Source organism: Macaca fascicularis, chromosome 3, assembly GCF_037993035.2.
Source record: "Macaca fascicularis isolate 582-1 chromosome 3, T2T-MFA8v1.1".
Classification (NCBI taxonomy): Eukaryota; Metazoa; Chordata; class Mammalia; order Primates; family Cercopithecidae; genus Macaca; species Macaca fascicularis.
In genome coordinates, this window is record NC_088377.1 from 130050789 (window position 1) to 130074228 (window position 23440).

Genomic DNA, 23440 nt, shown 5'->3' on the forward strand with positions numbered 1-23440 from the left:
AATATATATTCCATGTCTTATTTTGGTTCCTATACATTAATCCTGCAAGCCTTTGACATTAGTGTATTCTGCAAAGTATTGATTGACAATATCACCAGTGTCCACCTGGTACATACGTACAACTAGACATACGTACAACTACATTTTGCTTCTAATCTCTCAGACCCCAGTTACACAGACTATTATAATAAGAAATGTATCAGAGATATTCAATGCCATGATACTGGTTTCAATTAATTGCATGTGCATTATATAAATTGTGGCCAGTAGTCAACAGATGGATTAGAAAGCAATAAAAGTAGCTGAAACTGAACGCAAATGCACACACAGTAAATATGCATCTTAAAAAAAATGTATACCAAGGTTGAAACATGCTAACAGGGAAGGTGATCTGCCCCCACTCAAGTCCTGAAATGACTTATGATATAGTCTATTATTTTTCTTAATTGGCCACCAACTCTTCATTGTAGTCTCCTTTCCTAGTTAAATGCTGGACATTAAGAGTGATACAACTACGTCAGAAGGCTCCAGTACTTACAGTGGAGACAAAAGGACCAGGCCAGTAAACTCAGGCTGACAAGTGACTACCATAGGACAAGCTGAAAAATCTGGCCCGGCTCTTTTGCATATGTTTGACACTGGCCGGCTCTGAAATTAAAAATATGACTCTCTGTCCCCACAAAGTTTAAGTGAAAAACTACTTTTTAGAAAGAGCTTCAGAAGTCTTTCATACTACTTATATATTTACTCCAAAAGCTAAATTAAGTACATTGTGAGGGGGGAAATTGACCCCAATTTATAGCTGGTTTAAAAAAAAAATAGGCAAATTGAACCATCTGAAAATAGGGTTTGTCATGGAAACAACATGCTAATGTAACAGTATCCCAAGTAGCCTTACGGTTTTCCAGACACGTCCTATTTTGCCACCAGTATTAAAATAAACAAAAGAATACACTGGTTTTCTATATACTACATCATTTAAAATAAATTGTTTTCTAAAAACAAAGGCTGGTGGTGGCTTAAAAATGTCTTCTAAAGCTATATAACCACAGCATGTAAAACCTTTCTGCATCAAATTCATAGTTACATCATGTTAAGGACACCTACAATAAGACTGCTTTAAAATATATTTTTGGATAGCAATTAATGCCAAAAACATATTTTTCCAGAAATTATCTAATTGAACTACTTGGTGAGGAGATAGATATGTGTGAATTTGGCCTAAGAATACTATTTGTGTGTGTGTGTGTCTATACAATAAAACCTTCTGTCTACTATATTATGTTAATGTAACACAGAAAAAGGGAACACAAAATTGCATCTTGCTACGTAAAATAAAATGCTACATTTTTAGTAAGATTTAATTTTTTTCATTTTCCTTAAAATGAATAATGACTTATAAGACAATTGCATTATAACATGGAAAGTAACTCTATTGTATCAATGATCTTCATTTTAGTTCCTTGTCATTTTATCACAAAATGTTTTCATGGGAAAATTTAGTAAAGGGTTTTTTAACCTATAAAGGTATTTGAGGTTTTCCATCTAGCATTTTCCATTTCTCATAACCATATTTCCATATTATGAAATTTAAGTAAACTTTACATCTCTATTTTATAAAAATTAATGCATATATACTTATGTGTATCCTTATCTGTATATACACATATATACACTCATGCATAAATTCTGACTAAGAGTAGACCAACTAGATAATTTATCTGGAGAAGGTTCCTTGAACAATTGAAAAAAGGGGTCTTCAGAAGCAAACAACAAAACAGCCTTACAAACCCAATTGCTGTTTAAAATGTTTATGAACACATAGCCAGTTAACCATTTATTGATTGCCTATTTATGGTTTTGTAATATCCAAGATTATGGAAGAGATAAGATAATACCTCTAAAAAATATGAGAAAGGTGACGATTTTAAAATAAGCCTCCATAATATAAAAAGTCATGTAAATTTACCTTCTGAAAGAAAAGAAAGCTTTAATATTAAAATTAGAGTTCTCTTTTAATCCTGAGTAAAGAAATAATTTGCAAACTTCTATTTTCTACTGTCATGAAAACAGGTCTTTTCTTGGGACTTCACAAATGTCAATCACAACAATGCAAACAGAGTAATTCTTTGGAAAGACTGATCTGAGGGCTTAAGGGTAGACTTTTTTCATTGAATTCCTGAATTTTTACACTGTGGGATTGGCTATGAGACACCATAAAATGTAAAATAGTTCAGACAGCTCAAGCTCTATTATTTTCAGGCACAAAAACCATATAATTTTGTACAAAACTTTGAATTTTTTATTTGCGAAATTAAAAATACGGTATTTTATATATATAAACTTCTATTCCTCTATAAATATAGATGATTTTGTGATAGTGAACAGAATAAATGTATACCAAATTCAAAGACCAATATCATTTTAGCGTATGACAGACATAGATAAATTTAGGTCCTAAGTACCGGCATTTAGATAAATTCTTAAAGTTTAAAACAATACAATCAGGAGGACTGCTTTTATCCTCTTCTTCACAGAGAACTAAAGTGAATATTTTTAAATGGCTTTGTAAGATTTACATTTGACACATTTCTGTAAATCCAAAAGAGGAGCACACAGGATTTAATGCAGTAGACCTGCACACATTTTCCCTTTAGCATGCATGCCCATATCTTGTTTACTTCAGGCCCTATCTCCCCATCAATTATTCTACCTTCTTTAGCTCCTGAAATCTTACCAGGTTATTATTGGTGGTGTGGATTGTTCCTCCCTCAGAATGTGTTGCTGAATAATAATCGTAATAAAATGTTGAAAGTGTTCAACTTTTACATTTTAATGTTTCTGATATATGTCTAGTTATTTGATTAAAAATAAGAAAATAGCACTTCAATTTGAGGAAGTCCATTACACTGAAATATCCTTCAAGTTTTCAATTTCTGTTTACATTTTACTGTCTTGTTAAGGAAAGCAAAGATCAACTCCTTAACAAAGCTTTCCAGGTGATCTCAACATTTCCATTTTACAGACCGGTAAAATCTAAGGGCAGGCTGTCTCATTCCTAAAGGCAGGTTGCCAGGCATCCGTATGCAATTAGAATTAACATTTTATAACCCATATCTTCAGTCTCTTCCAACCCACACAAAGCTTCATGCTTCTTCCCAAATCTCAGTAACCACATCTTTCCATGACGCTGGCCAAACCCATACCAGGTTTTAGACACTAGAGAATGAAATGAGCTCACCCCTCAAAAATTAGACTTCAAAAAGTTTGGCATTGGTTCTCTCACTCACCCTGTAACCAACTAAGGTGGGAGAAGGGAGTGTCTGGGCGTTGAGGGTGACCTTGGAGGGAGGCTGAGACTGCCAATGCCCACACTCGTGGGCTCCCATGAAGTTGGGGGAAAGTTCTGGACAGTTAAAAATCCAGCTTCAGGAAGTCGAAACGATGGGCCTTCGCAATCCACCGCTGACCAAGGGAGGAATTGGAATGTACGGGGGCCCACCTCCAGATTTGGAAGCTTTGTGGAGTACTGTACCATAAGACCCCTACCTCAAGCCAGGAAAGGGAGGAAGGGGTCAGACGGAGGGGGAGGGGGTAGAAGGAGGCGGCGGGAATTGACCCTGGCAGCGCAGCCCTAGTCGCACCCCGCAGTGCTGAACTCGCTCCGGAGCTGGCGCCCAGCCGGCCCCGAGCACTAGCTTCAGGGAGAGGCGCGCGAGGACGACCAGGAGCGCTGGGCGGTTGCACTCCAGTCTTAGCTCCTTTGCAATACTCCGAAAAGGGCAAGAAGGAAAAGCCTCAAATGGTCAAACCGCCCTAAATAATTAAAAACTTTTGAAAAAGAAAAACGCGTGATCGGTCGTCATTTAAATACAAATATACTTACAAAAATCTTACACAGGCTATTTACAATCATAAAAGCGAACAGTCCTGGTACCAGAGTGTGAGGGCAAGAGGTCTGTCCATCCTCCCTCTGGCAGTCGGGCCCTCGTGTCCTTTTGCCTCAGGGACGGAAGCTTTTGCAGGAGCTGAGTTCTTCAAAGGAGCCTGCGAAAGAGAGTTACCTAGTGAGGAAGCCTCGAGATGTCAGGATTGGCACGAACTCCACGGGGCTGGCTTTGGGCAATGGCTGCGCCCCGGCCGAGGCCTGGGCATGGGCTGAGCCCCAGGTCTCAGACGGTAGTCTCCCCTTGTTTGCTGTTGGTGAGCCTCGTATAGAACTTCCTCCAGGAGTTGAGAGTCTTGCCGGACCAGATCCAGAAGCCCGACGTGATGCCCACGATCAGCGTCATAAGATACTTGATCATGAAGACCGTGAAATCCGGGCTCATGGGCGGGTGCGGCGGGGCGCCTCCGCCCGCCTGGAGGTGAGGGCAGGGGATAGCGTAGCTCTTGCAGCTCTGGGCCACCCAGCTGCGTTCCCACTGGTCCCGGAAGGCCTGCTCGTAGAAGTAGCAGGCGATGACGATGGTGGCTGGCACAGTGTACAGCACGCTGAAGACGCCAATGCGCACCATGAGCTTCTCCAGCTTCTCGGTCTTGGTGCCATCGTGCTTCATGATGGTGCGAATGCGGAAGAGCGACACAAAGCCGGCCAGCAGAAAGGACGTGCCGATAAACAGGTACACGAAGAGGGGTGCCAGCACGAAGCCACGCAGCGCGTCCACGTTGTTGAGCCCCACGAAGCACACTCCGCTTAGCACATCACCGTCCACCTGGCCCAGCGCCAGGATGGTGATGGTCTTGATGGCCGGCACAGCCCAGGCGGCCAGGTGAAAATATTGTGAGTTGGCTTCGATGGCCTCGTGGCCCCACTTCATGCCAGCCGCCAGGAACCAGGTGAGCGACAGGATCACCCACCAGATGGAGCTGGCCATGCTGAAGAAGTACAGCATCATGAAGAGGATGGTGCAGCCCTCCTTCTTGGTGCCCTGCGCCACAGTACGTGCCCCGTCCTCGGTGAACTTGTCGTTACACACCACTCGGTCCTCCAGGAGGAAGCCGGCGATGTAGGCCACGGCCACGGCCGTGTAACAGCCGGACAAGAAGATGATGGGCCGCTCCGGGTAGCTGAAGCGCCGCATGTCCACCAGGTACGTAAGCACCGTGAAGAGCGTGGAGGCGCAGCACAGCACTGACCAGATGCCAATCCAGGTGCGCGAGAAGCGCAGCTCCTCGGGTCCGAAGTACATTAGCCCGTACACCTTGGTCGGCTCACAGGGTGCGCCGCAGTCCTTCTCCCCCAGGAAGTGGTAGTTGAGGTAGGAGGGCACCTTGAGGGCGCGCGGGCAGGAGAACTTGCCTCGCTCCGACGCGCTGGCGCCCCCCGGGAAGCCGCCACGGTGCCCTCCGCCGCCGTGCTGAGGGTTGCTTGTCCAAAACTCTGGAAGCAGCGAGGGCGTCGGGGTGCCCTTGTCGGACGTGTTCTGGCCCACGCACAGCTCGCCGGCGCCGTGCACCGGGAACTTCTCGCACTTGAGCGTGTCTGGCCACTGGAAGCCGAACTTGTTCATGAGCGCCTCGCAGCCCTGGCGCGCGCGCTCGCACAGGGAGCGGCAGGGCGGCAGCGCTTGCTCTAGCACGGTGCACACGGGCGCGTACATGGAGCACAGGAAGAACTTGAGCTCAGCGGAACACTGCACTTTCACTAGCGGGTAGAACTGGTGCACCTCGAGGCCCGCGTCCTCCTGGTTCGTGTGGCCCAGCAGGTTGGGCATGATGGTCTGGTTGTACGCGATGTCCGTGCACAGCGGGATGGAGATGGGCTGGCAATAGCCGTGGTCCGGGATGGAGATCCCCCGCTCACCGTTGTACTGCTGCCCGCTCTGTTGCTGCTGAGGCGGCGGCGGCGGCGGCGGTTGCTGCCCCGGCCCGGGCCCCTGGCCTGGCCCCTGGCCCGCCGCCTGCGCCCGGACCCCCAGCAACAGCGGAGCCTCCAGCAGCCAAAGCAGCAGCAGCAGCTGGCGCGCCAATCGCCGGGGGTCAACTGGGGGGCGGCGGCGGCCACCGGCGTCCCCGCTCCCCTCCTCCGCCAGCCGGGCCGAGAGCGCCCCGGCACAAAGTTCCCAGCTCACGCCGCCGCCGGCGGCCCGGGACTTCTTAGGCACCTCCTCCTCAGCCATACTTTCTCGGCTCCTCTCTTGGCGCCGCTGCGCTGGGGCTGGCAGGGGCACGGCCGGCTGTGGCACCCCCTGCGGCCAGGGAGACCTCTGCGCCGGTGCCCTCCGTCGAGCCCAAGCCGCGTCCGGCCCGCTCCCCCGGCTCCTGCTCTGCGTACCGCAGCCGCCGCCGCCGCGGAAACTTGCGATTCATGAAGCGCGGGCGGCGGGGAGAACCCGGGTGGCTCGGGTGCGCCGGGGTCGTGTCCCGCCTTCCTGGCCCTCGGCTCGCTGGCTCCCGGCTGGCGGCGCCGCGCTAGTGGCCGCGGCCCCGTAGAGAGCGCAACTCTCCGCAGCCCAGCGGGCTCGGCTCCCCCCTGCGCCTCCGCCTCCTTCTCCGCCGCCGCCGCCTGACCATTTGTGTCAATCCCTCAACTCGCTCCCTCTCCTCTCCCTCGCGCGCCCTCGGACCGGTTTCCAGGCGCCCCGCAGTCTGTCTTTCACCAGGAGGGAGGAGCCTTGAAACCGACGCAGAACTGGAGGCTCAGGGACCGTCGCCCAATCGCGGCTCCGGCTTCCTGGCGCAAAGGGAGCCGGCCGCCTTCTAGCCTGAGCGAATGCCAGCGGCTGGCGGGCGGGGTAGGAGGCGGCGGGAGGAGGAGGAAGTGGTGGTGGCACTACTCAGGCACAAAGAGTAGGATTGCTATGAAGCGGGACAGGCTTGGTTGCTTTTGCTTTTTCAGAAGAAAAGGGCGAGGACAAGTAGGAGAATGGTCCCATATGCTACTGGAGATAATGAATAGGAGTCAGAGGACCGCGGGACTTAGCTTTTCTTTTCTTGTATCCATTATCATGTTTAAAAATCCTGCTCTTAACGCTGGTTACCAACAGCAAACCGGGTGCTGCTTCCAGAACAGATGCCTTTGACTTAAGGAGCGCACGGTTTCCTTTGAGTTTGTGTCTGTCGAGGTTTTGTTTAAAATATTACATTAATAAATCCTCTAGTTCACTGACTGGGCTTGGCGGGCTTTGGTCGCGCCATTTCCCTAGAGGAGACGTTCACGGGATTGCTGTCAAATGAAACAAAACACAAACTTTGATGGAATTTGGAAAGTAAAGCCAGATGCGCCTTCTGCTAATATCATTCTTGTAGTCAAACTTCTTTTTTTCCGCCTCTTTAATCAAGTCAGAAACAGAAGCAAAAGAAAACTATCCATTAAATTTTTGGAGAGGAAAACTTAAGAACCCGACGACTGAGGCGGTGGGGGCGCCTCTCTGGGATCGTCCTCGCCGCTCCAGACCGCAGAGGTGGCGCCAGCGGGAGCTGCACTCGCCGGCAGCCTAGGCCCTTGGGGAGCCTTTCTAAACCCTGGGGACGCCCACGGCTCTGATGGGAACTCCTGGGACCTGGGCCATTTAGGTTCCACAGGCTGGGCTACAGAGCTGGAGACGCCAGTTTAACAAACAAAACAAACAGTCTGAAAGCAAACAGCGAACTGCACATTCTCTTCCTAATTCCAAAACAATATAATCCGTCTCAGCAGACGCACATTAATGTTGTTTTCCTTGTAAGATTATTTTAAATGGTGGTTTGACTATGTGATTCAGTTTTATCAGAAAAGTGCTATTGGACTATTAATTCTTCGATTTTTTTTTTTTTTTGTGCCTGTGATCAGACTCTGTCTCAGCGTACTTTTTGCCAATTACTGTCATTCCTTTACACATTCATTTGTTTAATAGATACCAACCACCCATTGTGCTATAATACACTCTTAATATACACTCTTAAGTCGTAGAGTATAAAATGAAGGAGACTTGTGCCAGCCCTAGAGGAGGGCATAATACAATGGGGCACAGAAATGCAAATCACTTGTCACAGTGTCCATCCCAAAGCCAAAAGGGCACAAGGAAAGCAACCAGCTCAGATGAAATGGGGTTCTGACGGAGAGGTAGGTGCAAGGTGCAAAAGATTAAATCTCAAATTCACTTGAATTGCCGAAAGCGGCCAGAGAGATGAGTGTAGCTGAGGCACTTTGAGGGGAGACAGGAGGAAAGGTTTTAGTCCAGACTGAAAGGTTTGGGCCAAATTATACAGAAAATAGAAAACTATTGGAAGATCACTTTCCCCACATAAGCAAGGAATGATTTCAGGGTGGCTGAAAGAGGGCTCTTGAGGCAGGCTGTCATTAGGAAGCTTTAACATTCATCTACACATAAAGGTTACCAGTTAGATGGGTGTTACTTGTACTACATACTAACAAGTCTCTGATAATTTCACTACTCAGCATGTTGGTGTCTACACATCTTTACCTACCAAAGCAAAATGACATCTATTTGTCTCAGATACATGTTATTGTTTTTCAAATGTTTATATAAGCAGTACATTCATAAAATGCATATTTGCGTTAATGTATTTCTGATTGCTAGCATTTTTTTAAAGCAACAGGTACTAAATGCACAATTATGTGAGCATGTGTATGTGTGTTGACTGTAATTTATGACACATTTTGATATTGAAAAGGAGGTTGGGAAGCACAGCTTTCTGAGGTCCTTTGAACCGTTCAGTAAGTGTTCATTTTACACCCTAGGATCCTGGTCCCCAGGCTCCCAGGGACACTTTTTCTCTAGCCTTTCCACTCTGATGCTCATTCCTCTGCCGATGGTATCCTGTGTTTAGGAACTTTATCAAGCCATCTGTCTCCTATCACTCCTGTCTTGGAAAGACTTAACCTGTCTTGTATTCTATTCTCTCACGTCATTCGAGCTGACTAGGCTGAGTGAAAAGTGAATTTATTCTGATGTGTTAATTACCAAGAAGCATCATATGTGTTAAGCATCCATCCCTACCATCACTCCAAATCCTTCTCCTTCTCCCCTAAGGGGTTAGGGCACAGAGAATATGGCAGAGCACTCAGTTCTGTTTCTCAGAGTAGAAGACACTGTCTTGCTTCAAAAGTTGTTCTACTGAAATTCTTGAACTTGTTTTATATTCCACCTGACAGTGAAGTTTACTACGAGGAGGCTCAGAAGTACAGCCAGAGTTAAAAAGAGAGAGAGATGTACCCTAGAACTTAAAGTATTAAAAAAAAAAAGAGACAGAGAGAGAGAGAAAATGTCATTCTTACCAGATTATGAAACTGGAAGCAACCAAAGATGTCATCTAGAAATGAGTTAATTTTCTGCAATCTACAATTAAGAATATTGGACCCAGAAATATTAAGGGATGTGCCTCAAGTTAAATGGCCCTATTTGGCTTGAATATCATTAGAAGCTTATTTTAATCCTTCTATGTTCCTTTAAGTAGCTCTAGTACTTTTAATCTTTTTTTAAAAGTTAGTTTTCTGTGGAAGCTCTCCCTCAATAGAATGTGTAAATAAAAAACCTTATAAAATTTTTAAAAAATCATTTTCTGAGAGTTGTCTTCCAAAGTTTAAAAAAAACAACAAACTTCATTTTCATTTATTATACAAATAAAATATTTAATTTATCAAAACTATGTAATACAGAAGAAGGTACTAAAATCAGAAACAATTCAGAGTTTTAGTCAGTAATAACCAGAGTCTTCTGAAAGGAGGTCTTTTGGAGGAGGTCATGAAGGCAATGGGTAACAAAATATTAGAAGAGAAATATGAGCAATGTATTTCAACAGAGTATAAAATGTACTATTTTCTCAAGATGTGGAAAAATTTGAGATCCACAGATAAAAATTACTAAGTATGAACTATTATGAACTTGGTAATAAAAATATTTCAGTTAGGTCAAAACTATAAACAACCCAATTCCTCCTTGATACTGCTTTGTCAAGCATCATACTCAGTCAAGTTTTCTTATATCAAAGATCTTGTTTTATCAGGCCTTTCCCAAATCTTCTGAAGTTTCTCCAGACTGCTTATGTCAGGTTGAATGTGGATAATTAGCAGGGATAGAGATCCAGTTCCAATTACATATAGTTGAGTGTACACAGACACACAGGCAGTTAGGTGAATGCTCCATGTGCAACCTGAAGGATCTTAAGCTTTTAGGTGAGTTGCATTTTTGCTGGCTTGTGGGTGGCAGACTTGAATTGTCTTTGTTGAAGAATAGAGATTAACATTGGTTAAGACTATATTTTTGAAAACCTACTGTGTATACTTGGTGTTATTTTGCACGATGTTTCCATACATTGTGTTGCTTAAACTTTGAGGAAGGTGCTAATTATCTTATCCCTCTTTTTTTTTTTTTTTTTTTTTTTTTTTTTAGCCTTTTTCTTTTTTTTTAGAAGCAGGGTCCCATTCTGTCTCCCAAGCTGGCATGATCATAGGATCATAGTTCGCTGCAGCCTCAAACTCCTGGGCTTGAGCAATCCTCCCACTTTAGCTTCACTCCTTGTTGGGACTACAGGTATGCACCATCATGTCCATCTAATTTTTTAAATTTTTGTTGAGACAGGGTCTTGCCGTGTTGCCCAGGCTGGTCTCAAACTCCTGGGCTCAAGCTATCCTCCCACTCAGCCTCCCTATGTTATCTCCTTTTAATAGATGAAGGATCGAAGGCTCAAAGCACTTAAGTAATTTGTACAAGATCCCATAGCCAGTAAGTGCCAGAATGGGGCTTGTGTCTGACCAAGGTCCATGGACTTCCAGTTAGTAACACTATGTGATCGTGTCCAGTGAAAAAATCACAGAAGAAAATGTGGTTTCTGGGAGCACATCAGATGATTGCTCAGTATTTAACATAGTTTTCTATACCAGGATATATATGCTAGGGGCTTAAATGCTGGGATTCACTGATGCATTAGACCACCCTCTCCAAAGGTGTACTGTGAGATAAATTTGTTCAAATAAGTTTGGAAAAAAGGCCATACTCTGTGTCCTTATTGGAGATTCACATTAGCCTAATATAATCTCTGAGAAGTGCTGAGCTGAAGAACCCTTTTAAACTTTTGTCTTATTTAGTATTTCCCACATTTGGAATATACATATACAAACACACACTTGGAATACACACATGTACATACATACACATACATAGACACACATATATATTATACTGCATCAATATTTTGCTTGGCATTAATGCTCTGTGAGATTCAACTTGAAAAATGCTGAATTAGACCTAATATATTTTGGATTTTTATTTTATAAGGTTGGACTCTCACCCCTGTATTACTTTTGAATGTCAGGTGTAGAAAGTAAGAACTTGGCCTGCTATGCTTTGAGTTCCTGACTCTTCTTGAATTCCTAGTGAAGGGAAGTTGATTGGTTAAGGAGCTGATAGTAATAGAGAAAACTCAGACCATACTATTCCCTTCTTTCTGGGTGGCACCACCTAGGAGTCTATTATATCGTCTTTTTAGAGACACATTAAGTATAACTCTACTAAAGCTTTCAGCGTAGTTCTCTATTTCATTTCTTCTTGAATTTCCAACCCAGAAATTACTACATAAGCTATTTCTTATCTTCCATAACATCTGTATTCTTCTGCAACAATTCTAAAAATGAATGTCTTTTCTTTCTTTGTTTTTCCTTTCTTTCTCATACAAATCTGCTCTCGACATTGGTAAAATAGTTCTTGAATTCATTCACATACAGAAGCTCAATTTGCAGACTCATATATATATATATTTCCCTAAAACCACTTATCAAAAGAGATTTTCAGTGTGATTACCTTGACTTTTATCTTATAGGGTACTTACAGCTAATTGATATTAAGATCCTGAACTAACTTATTATTTGAGAATCAGCCGTAATTTGTTATAATTTACATTTTAAACATGGCAAGACTTAAAGATTTAATATAAAGGGGTGGCTCTGTAGTTCTAAATATGAATCATGGATTACTTCTACACAAATCTCACAAAACATTTTTTATTTTTTAAAAAAGATAAGAAGTATGAAAGAGGGAACAAATCACTATCACTGAATTTTCATCAAGGTAGGATAATAACCCAAATTTTCTTGTAATTAAAAAATTAAACTATAATAGGAAATTTTGCTAAATACATTACTTAAACATCAGTTTCACAAAAAAAGTGCATATAAATAGTATTTCATGACTCTGCTTTAATTAGTTCTGTTGTCATGTCATTGTGCAATTGTAAATGGTGTATACTATCTGGGAAAACTTTTGCAAAACATGCAGGCATTTGTATTAGATTTAGAATGTAGTCCTTCTTCGAGTCCCTGGGAAAGAAATATAGATGATTCCTTGTAAATTAAAACCTTATGCCTCATCCGCTTAAAGAGGCCTGATTGGCTAAGATGTGGGGTGCTGAGTTTGCAATCATTTTGATGCAGAAATAAATTTTAGGAGAATAAGTAAAACTTGTGCTTCTGTAAGTGAACATTTCTATTCTCCCTTCTAGATGATTTGTGTATGGGGGAAATAATGTTATGCATCTGTTAAAATTATAGTCTGATCAAATTGTTTTCTTCTTTTTTGTTTCTTGCTTTAACCTGAAATCTCCTGGCTGCATAAATTGACAGGGAAGTCAATTTAATGTTTCTAAAGTTTGGGTACAAATATTTCTTAGAATAATATCTTTGGGGTCGGGGGCTGGCAAGATGACCAAATAGGAACAGCTCTGCTCTGCAGCTCCCAGTGAGATCAGCGCAGAAGGTGGGTGATTTCTGCATTTCCAGCTGAGGTACCTGGCTGATCTCTTTGGGACTGGTTAGACAGGGGGTGCAGACTACAGAGGGCGAGCCAAAGCAGGCTGGGGCATTGCCTCACCCGGGAAGCACAAGGGGTTAGGGAACTCCCTCCCCTAGCCAAGGGAAGCCGTGAAGGACTATGCCATGAGGAACCATGCATTCTGGCCCAGACACTGTGCTTTTCCTACAATCTTCACAACCCACACACCAGGAGATTCCCTTGTGTGCCTACACCAGGGGCCTGGGATTCAAGCACAAAACTGGGTGGCTGTTTGGGCAGACATTGAGACACTGAGCTAGCTGTGGAGTTTTTTTTTTTTTTTTTTTTTTTCACACCCCAGTGGCACCTGGAATGCCAGCAAGACAGAACCGTTCACTCCCCTGGAAAGGGGGCTGAAGCCAGGAAGCCAAATAGTCTAGCTCAGTGGATTTCACCCCCATGGAGCCCAGCAAGCTAAGATCCACTAGCTTGAAATTCTCACTGCGAGAACAGCAGTCTGAAGTTGACCTGGGATGCTCGAGCTTGGCGGGGGGGAGGGGTGTCAGCCATTACTGAGGCTTGAGTAGCAGTTTTTCCCTCACAGTGTAAACAAAGCTGCCTGGAAGTTCAAACTTGGTGGAGCCCAACAAACTCCTCCGAGCTAAAGGAGTATGTTCTAACCCAATGCAAGGAAGCTAAGAACCTTGAAAAAAGGTTACATGAATTGCTAACTAGAATAACCAGTTTAGAGAAGAACATAAATGACGTGATGGAGCTGAAAAACACAGCACAAGAACTTCGTGAAGCATACACAAGTATCAATAGCCAAATTGATCAAGAAGAAGAAAGGATAACAGAGAGTGAAGATCAACTCAATGAAATAAAGTTAGAAGACAAGATTAGAGGAAACAGAGTGAAAAGAAATGGACAAAGCCTCCAAGAAATATAGAACTATGTGAAAAGACCAAATCTACGTCTGATTGGTGTACCTGAAAGTGATAGGGAGAATGGAACCAAGTTGGAAAACACTCTTCAAGATATAATCCAGAAGAACTTCACCAACCTAGCAAGGCAGGCTAACATTCAAATTCAGGAAATAGAGAGAACACCACAAAGATATTCCTCAAAAAGAGCAACCCCAAGACACATAATCATCAGATTCGCCAAGGTTGAAAAGAAGGAAAAAATGCTAAGGGCAGCCAGAGAGAAAGGTCGGGTTACCCACAAAGGGAAGCCCATCAGACTAACAGCGGATCTCTCAGCAGAAAGCTTTCAACCCAGAATGTCATATCCAGCCAAACTAAGCTTCATAAGTGAAGGAGAAATAAAATTATTTACAGACATATGCTCTCAGCAAATGCTGAGAGACTTTTTCACAACAGGCCTGCCTTACAAGAGCTCCTGAAGGAAGCATTAAACATGGACAGGAACGCTAGTACCAGCCACTGTAAAAACATACCAAATTGTAAAGACCATCAACATTATGAAGAAACTGTGTCAACTAATGGGCCAAATAACCAGCTAACATAATGACAGGATCAAATTCACACATAACAATATTAACCTTAAATGTAAATGGGCTAAATGCTCCAATTAAAAGACACAGACTGGCAAATGGGATAGAGTCAAGACCCATGAGTGTGCTGTTTTCAGGAGAGCCATCTCACAAGCAAAGACACATATAGGCTCAAAATAAAGGGATGGAAGAATATTTACAAAGCAAATGGAAAGCAAAAAAGTAGAAGGGGTTGCAATCCTAGTCTCTGATAACATAGACTTTAAACCAACAAAGATCAAAAAAGACAAAAAAGAGCATTACATAATGATAAAGGGATCAATGCAACAAGAAGTGCTATCCTAAATATATATGTACCCAATACCAGAGCATCGAGATTCATGAAATTCTTAGAGACCTACAAAGAGACTTAGACTCCCACATAATAATAGTGGGAGACTTTAACACCCCACTGTCAATACTAGATTAATGAGACAGAAAATTAGCAAGGATATTCAGGACATGAACTCAGCTCTGAACTAAGTGGACCTAATAGACATTTACAGAACTTTCCACCCTAAATCAACAGAATATACCTTCTCAGCACCACATCACACTTATTCTAAAATTGACCACATAACTGGAAGTAACACACTCCTCAGCAAATGCAAAATAATGGAAATCATAACAAACAATCTCTCAGACCACAATCAAATTAGAACTCAGGATGAAGAAATTCACTCAAAACCACACAACTACATAAAAACTGAACAACCTGCTCCTAAATGACTATGGATAAATAACAAAATTAAGGCAGAAATAAATAAGTTCTTTGAAAACAATGAGAACAAAGATACAATGTACCAGAATCTCTGGGACAGACCTAAAGCAGCGTTTAGAAGGAAATTTATAGCACTAACTGCCCACAGGAGAAAGCAGGAAAGATCTAAAATTGACACCCTAACATCACAATTAAAAGAACTAGAGAAGCAAGAGCAAACAAATTCAAAAGATAGCAGAAGACAAGAAATAACTAAAATCAGAGCAGTGCCGAAGGAGATAGAGACACGGAAAACACTTCAAAAAATCAATGAATCCAGGAGCTGGTTTTTTGAAAAGATTAACAAAATACATAGACCACTAGCCAGACTAGTAAAGAAGAAAGAAAGAAGAATCAAATAGACACAATAAGAACTGTTAAAGGAGATACCACCACTGACCCCAGAGAAATACAAACTACCATTAGAGAATACTATAAACACCTCTACACAAATAATCTAGAAAATCTAAAAGAAATGGATAAATTCCTGGACACATACACCCTCCCAAGACTAAACCAGGAAGTAGTTGAACCCCTGACTAGGCCAGTAAGAAGTTTTGAAATTGAGGCAGTAATTAATAACCTACCAACCAAAAAAAAAAAAAAAAAGAAACCCAGGACCAGACAGATTCATAGCTGAATTCTACCAGAGGTACAAAGAGGAGCTGGTACCAGTCCTTCTGAAACTATTCCAAACAATAGAAAAAGAGGGAATCCTCCCTAACTCATTTTATGAGGCCAGCATCAACCTGATACCAAAACCTGGGAGAGACACAACAACAACAAAAAATTTCAGGCCAATATGCCTGATAAATATCAAGGCGAAAATTCTCAATAAAATATTGCCAAAGTGAACCCAGCAGCACATCAAAAAGGTTACCCACCATGATCAAGTCGGCTTCATCCCTGGGATGCAAGGCTGGTTCAACAAACGCAAATCAATAAACATAGTCCATCACGCAAACAGAACCAATGACAAAAACCGCATGATTATCTCATTAGATGCAAAAAAGGCCTTTGTTGAATTCAACACCCCTTCATGCTGAAAACCTCAATAAACCAGGTATCGATAGAACATATCTCAAAATAATAAGAGTTATTTATGACAAACCCACAGTCAATATCATACTGAATGGGCAAATGCTGGAAGCATTCCCTTTGAAAACCAGCACAAGACAAGGATGCCCTCTCTCACCATTCCTATTCAACATAGTATTGGAAGTTCTGGCCAGGACATTCAGGCAAGAGAAAAAAATAAAGAGTATTCAAATAGCAAGAGAGGAAGTCAAATGGTCTCTGTTTGCAAATAACATGATTGAATATTTAGAAAACCCCATCGTCTCAGCCCGAAATCTCCTTAAGCTAATAAGCAACTTCAGCAAAGTCTCAAGATACAAAATCAATGTGCAAAAATCACAAACATTCCTGTATACCAATAATAGACAAACACAGAGCCAAATCATGAGTGAACTCCCATTCATAATTGCTACAAAGAGAATAACATACCCAGGAATACAACTTACAAGAGATGTAAAGGACCTCTTCAAGGAGAACTACAAACCACTGCTCAAGGAAATAAGAGAGGACACAAACAAATGGAAAAACATTCTATGCTCATGGATAGAAGAATCAATATCATGAAAATGGCCATAGTGCCCAAGGTAATTTATAGATTCAGTGCTATCTCCATCAAGCTACCATTGACTTTCTTCACAAAATCAGAAAAAACTACTTTAAATTTCATATAGAACCAAAACAGAGCCTATATAGCCAAGACAATTCTAAGCAAAAAGAACAAAGGTGGATACATCATGCTATCTGACTTCAAACTACACTAACAAGGCTACAGTAACCAAAACAGCTTGGTACTGGTACCAAAATAGATATATAGACCAATGGAACAGAACAGTGGCCTCAGAAATAATGCCACACGTCTACAACCATTTGATCTTTGACAAACCTGACAAAAACAGGCAATGGGGAAAGGATTCCCTATTTAATAAATGGTGTTGGGAAAACTAGCTAGCCATATTCAGAAAACTAAATCTGGACCCCTTCCTTACACCTTTTACAAAAATTAATTCAAGATGGATTAAATAGTTAAAACTATAAGAACCCTATAACTATAAAAACCCTAGAAGAAAATCTAGGCAATAACATTCAGGACATACATGGGCAAAAACTTCATGACTAAAACACCAGAATCAATGGCAACAAAAGCCAAAATTGACAAATGGGATCTAATTAAACTAAAGAGCTTCTGCACAGCAAAAGAAACTATCATCAGAATGAACAGGAAATCTATGGAACGGGAGAAAATTTTGCAATCTATCCCATCTGACAAAGGGCTAATATCCAGAATCTACAAAGAACTTAAACAAATTTACAAGAGAAAAACAAACAACACCACCAAAAATTGGATGAAGGATATGAACAGACAGTTCTCAAAAGAAGACATTTATGCAGCCAACAAACATATGAAAAAAAAAGCTCATCATCACTGGTCATTAGAGAAATGCAAATCAAAACCACAATGTGATACCATCTCACACCAGTTGGAATGGTGATCATTAAAACGTCAGGAAGCTTTTTGATGTGTTGCTGAATCCGGTTTGCCAGTATTTTATTGAGGATTTTTGCATCGATGTTCATCAGGGATATTGGTCTGAAATTCTCTTTTTTTGTTGTGTCTCTGCCAGGCTTTGGTATCAGGATGATATTGGCCTCATAAAACGAGTTAGGGAGGATTCCCTCTTTTTCTATTGATTGGAATAGTTTCAGAAGGAATGGTACCAACTCCTCCTTGTAACTCTGGTAGAATTCAGCTGTGAATCCATCTGGTCCTGGACTTTTTTTGGTTGGTAGGCTATTAATTGTTGCCTCAATTTCAGAGCCTGCTATTGGTCTATTCAGGGATTCAACTTCTTCCTGGTTTAGTCTTGGAAGAGTGTAAGTGTCCTGGAAATTATCCATTTCTTCTAGATTTTGCAGTTTATTTGCGTAGAGGTGTTTATAGTATTCTCTGATGGTAGTTTGTATTTCTGTGGGGTCGGTGGTGATATCCCCTTTATCATTTTTAATTGCGTCGATTTGATTCTTCTCTCTTTTCTTCTTTATTAGTCTGGCTAGTGGTCTGTCAATTTTGTTGATCTTTTCAAAAAACCAACTCCTGGATTCATTGATTTTTTGGAGGGTTTTTTGTGTCTCTATCTCCTTCAGTTCTGCTCTGATCTTAGTTATTTCTTGCCTTCTGCTAGCTTTCAAATGTGTTTGCTCTTGTTTCTCTAGTTCTTTTAATTGCGATGTTAGAGTGTCAATTTTAGATCTTTCCTGCTTTCTCTTGTGGGCATTTAGTGCTATAAATTTCCCTCTACACACTGCTTTAAATGTGTCCCAGAGATTCTGGTATGTTGTATCTTTGTTCTCATTGGTTTCAAAGAACATCTTTATTTCTGCCTTCATTTCGTTCTGTACCCAGTAGTCATTCAGGAGCAGGTTGTTCAGTTGCAACACATCAAAAAGCTTATCCACCATGATCAAGTGGGCTTCATCCCTGGGATGCAAGGCTGGTTCAACATTCGCAAATCAATAAACATAATCCAGCATATAAACAGAACCAAAGACAAGAACCACATGATTATCTCAATTGATGCAGAAAAGGCTTTTGACAAAATTCAACAGCCCTTCATGCTAAAAACGCTCAATAAATTCGGTATTGATGGAACGTACCTCAAAATAATAAGAGCTATTTATGACAAACCCACAGCCAATATCATACTGAATGGGCAAAAACTGGAAAAATTCCCTTTGAAAACTGGCACAAGACAGGGATGCCCTCTCTCACCACTCCTATTCAACATAGTGTTGGAAGTTCTGGCTAGGGCAATCAGGCAAGAGAAAGAAATCAAGGGTATTCAGTTAGGAAAAGAAGAAGTCAAATTGTCCCTGTTTGCAGATGACATGATTGTATATTTAGAAAACCCCATTGTCTCAGCCCAAAATCTCCTTAAGCTGATAAGCAACTTCAGCAAAGTCTCAGGATACAAAATTGATGTGCAAAAATCACAAGCATTCTTATACACCAGTAACAGACAAACAGAGAGCCAAATCAGGAATGAACTTCCATTCACAATTGCTTCAAAGAGAATCAAATACCTAGGAATCCAACTTACAAGGGATGTAAAGGACCTCTTCAAGGAGAACTACAAACCACTGCTCAGTGAAATCAAAGAGGACACAAACAAATGGAAGAACATACCATGCTCATGGATAGGAAGAATCAATATCGTGAAAATGGCCATACTGCCCAAGGTAATTTATAGATTCAATGCCATCCCCATCAAGCTACCAATGAGTTTCTTCACAGAATTGGAAAAAACTGCTTTAAAGTTCATATGGAACCAAAAAAGAGCCCGCATCTCCAAGACAATCCTAAGTCAAAAGAACAAAGCTGGAGGCATCATGCTACCTGACTTCAAACTATATTACAAGGCTACAGTAACCAAAACAGCATGGTACTGGTACCAAAACAGAGATATAGACCAATGGAACAGAACAGAGTCCTCAGAAATAATACCACACATCTACAGCCATTTGATCTTTGACAAACCTGAGAGAAACAAGAAATGGGGAAAGGATTCCCTATTTAATAAATGGTGCTGGGAAAATTGGCTAGCCATAAGTAGAAAGCTGAAACTGGATCCTTTCCTTACTCCTTATACGAAAATTAATTCAAGATGGATTAGAGACTTAAATGTTAGACCTAATACCATAAAAATCCTAGAGGAAAACCTAGGTAGTACCATTCAGGACATAGGCATGGGCAAAGATTTCATGTCTAAAACACCAAAAGCAACGGCAGCAAAAGCCAAAATTGACAAATGGGATCTCATTAAACTAAAGAGCTTCTGCACAGCAAAAGACACTACCATCAGAGTGAACAGGCAACCTACAGAATGGGAGAAAATTTTTGCAATCTACTCATCTGACAAAGGGCTAATATCCAGAACCTACAAAGAACTCAAACAAATTTACAAGAAAAAAACAAACAACCCCATCAAAAAGTGGGCAAAGGATATGAACAGACATTTCTCAAAAGAAGACATTCATACAGCCAACAGACACATGAAAAAATGCTCATCATCACTGGCCATCAGAGAAATGCAAATCAAAACCACAATGAGATACCATCTCACACCAGTTAGAATGGCAATCATTAAAAAGTCAGGAAACAACAGGTGCTGGAGAGGATGTGGAGAAATAGGAACACTTTTACACTGTTGGTGGGATTGTAAACTAGTTCAACCATTATGGAAAACAGTATGGCGATTCCTCAAGGATCTAGAACTAGATGTACCATATGACCCAGCCATCCCATTACTGGGTATATACCCAAACGATTATAAATTATGCTGCTATAAAGACACATGCACACGTATGTTTATTGCAGCACTATTCACAATAGCAAAGACTTGGAATCAACCCAAATGTCCATCAGTGACAGATTGGATTAAGAAAATGTGGCACATATACACCATGGAATACTATGCAGCCATAAAAAAGGATGAGTTTGTGTCCTTTGTAGGGACTTGGATGCAGCTGGAATCCATCATTCTTAGCAAACTATCACAAGAACAGAAAACCAAACACCGCATGTTCTCACTCATAGGTGGGAACTGAACAATGAGATCACTCGGACTCAGGAAGGGGAACATCACACACCGGGGCCTATCATGGGGAGGGGGGAGGGGGGAGGGATTGCATTGGGAGTTATACCTGATGTAAATGACGAGTTGATGGGTGCAGCACAGCAACATGGCACAAGTATACATATGTAACAAACCTGCACGTTATGCACATGTACCCTACAACTTAAAGTATAATAATAATAAATAAATTAAAAAAAAAAAAACGTCAGGAAGCAACAGATGCTGGTGAGGATGTGGAGAAATAGGAACGCTTTTACACTGTTGGTAGGAGGGTAAATTAGTTCAACCATTGTGGAAAACAGTGCAGCAATTCCTCAGAGATCTAGAACCAGAAATACCATTCGACCCAGCAATCTCATTACTGGGTACATAGCCAAAGAATTATAAATAATTATATTCTAAAGACACATGCACACGTATGTTTATTGCAGCACTGTTACAATAGCAAAGACTTGGAACCAACCCAAATGCCCATCAATGATAGACTGGATAAAGAAATTGTGGCACATATACACCACAGAATACTACGCAGCCATAAAAAAGGATGAGTTCATGTCCTTTTCAGGGTCATGAATGAAGCTGGTAACCATCATTCTCAGCAAACTAACACAGGAACAGAAAACCAAACACCGCATGTTCTCACTCTTAAGTGGGAGTTGAACAATGAGAACACATGGACACAGGGAGGGGAACATCACACACCAGCACCTGTCAGGGGGTGGGGGCCTAGCATTAGGCTAGGAGGGATAGCATTAGGAGAAATACCTAATGTAGATGACAGGTTGATGGGTGCAGCAAACCACCATGGCAGATGTATATTTATGTAACAAACCTGCATGTTCTGCACGTGAATCCCAGACCTTAAAGTGTAATAATAATAATAAAAATCTTTGGAATTATGATTACGAACAAATGAGCTGGGTGCTATTATTCATTCCTGTATCCCAGCACTTCGGGAGGGCAAGGCGGGAGAATCACTTGAAGTCAGGAGTTCAAGACTAGCCTGGGCAACATAGATCCTGTCTGTACAAAAAGAAATTAAAAATTAGTTGGATGTGGTGGCACATGCCTATAGTTCCAGATACTTGGTAGGCTGAGGCTGGAGCTTTGCTTGAACTCAAAAATTTGAGGCTACAGTGAGCTGTGATTATACCACTGCACTCCAGCTTGGGTGACAAAGCGAGACCCTGCCTCAAAAAAGAACAAATGGGACATGTACCCAGGTATTTTTGCTTCAGATATGACAATAATTTTTTTGGCCAGGATAAAAAAAAGCACTCAGCTGTTTGTACTTTATTAGAAATCTAGCTGAAAAGATCCTTTTGCTGTTTTTAAAAAAAAAGAAAAAAGCAAAAGAGAAAGCATTTTCCTGCGTGGAAGTTGCCATCATATCATAATACCTGATTTAATCTTTTTTTTTTTGTTGAGACGGAGTCTCGCTCTGTCGCCCAGGCTGGAGTGCAGTGGCCGGATCTCAGCTCACTGCAAGCTCCACCTCCCAGGTTTATGCCATTCTCCTGCCTCAGCCTCCCAAGTAGCTGGGACTACAGGCGCCCGCCACCTTGCCCAGCTAGTTTTTTGTATTTTTTTAGTAGAGACGGGGTTTCACTGTGTTAGCCAGGATGGTCTCGATCTCCTGACCTCGTGATCCGCCCGTCTCGGCCTCCCAAAGTGCTGGGATTACAGGCTTGAGCCACCACGCCCGGCCCTGATTTAATCTTCACAACAACTCTGGTGCAGGTTGCAGGATAGTCACCCTCATTCACGATACAGAAATGGAGTCTTAGGAAGGTGACTTGCTCACACAGCCTGTCAATGGATGAAAGAGGATTCACATGCGGTTACCACAGGTATGAACACAGCCGCATGCCAAGGGAAACAAGATCCATTCCAGAAGTTCTGTAATCTAATTAAATCAAGGTCATTAGGAAATACAAAATTCTTCTATGGACCTATCTCTAAGACAGCCATTTGGATCTTTTAGTGTGAAAGATATCAAACCCCATACAGGCAATGACAGAAGGCCATTTCTTAAACCTAACCATGACAAAAACTAGGCTGCATGGTGAATCCTTCTTAGATGAGGGAAGGTGTTTATGTAGGGAGGTAAAACCATAAATTCAATATGTAGCTCTCCTGTGATTTGAGTTGAACCAGGGGTAGAACTTTAGGGGATGTACTCAGCATTTTCAAATTTATTTCTGCATCCAAAGAAAGGCCTGGATATTGGCGTATTCTTTGGTGCTGGGTAAAAGGCATTGTTGTGTCTTTTATCATGGCAAGTTTTTCTTGCTCTGCTGAACCTCAGTTTCCTCATTTATAAAATTAAACTGATAACCTAGTGGGTAGTGTTTATCTTGCTGTCTTTAATATACTGTAATTCTGATCACAACAAAGAGGTATGTGTGTTTATATTTAAAAGTCAGAATATTAATGAACAGGCAAGTGCATTTGTTAAAACTGCCCCAGCACATTGATTTTAGGAATCTGCATTATTGATGTGATAGCATGAAATGCAATCGGGATCCATTTAAACCAAGGGCTTTTATTTTCAGCTTTCATTTCCCCTCAGTTCTCTCAAGAACAGAAGCAAGGGGAATCTCTGTCTACATGGGTTAGTGTGCTTCCCCTTAGGCCTTTTCAGACTGTGGAGTTCATATGGCATTCTGTTTGCTGCAGGTCCTGCAGATTAACATGGAACTTTTAG

General features: G+C 41.8%; 1 protein-coding gene across 1 annotated transcript; it reads right to left on the reverse strand.

Annotated features, from left to right (window-relative positions):
- Nucleotides 1-2279: 2279 nt before the first annotated feature.
- Nucleotides 2280-6570, reverse strand: FZD1 (frizzled class receptor 1). Its single transcript, XM_005550262.5, has one exon. It carries the CDS (start codon nucleotides 6120-6122, stop codon nucleotides 4173-4175), a length of 1950 nt encoding a protein of 649 aa, XP_005550319.2. The 5' UTR covers nucleotides 6123-6570; the 3' UTR covers nucleotides 2280-4172.
- Nucleotides 6571-23440: the final 16870 nt, after the last annotated feature.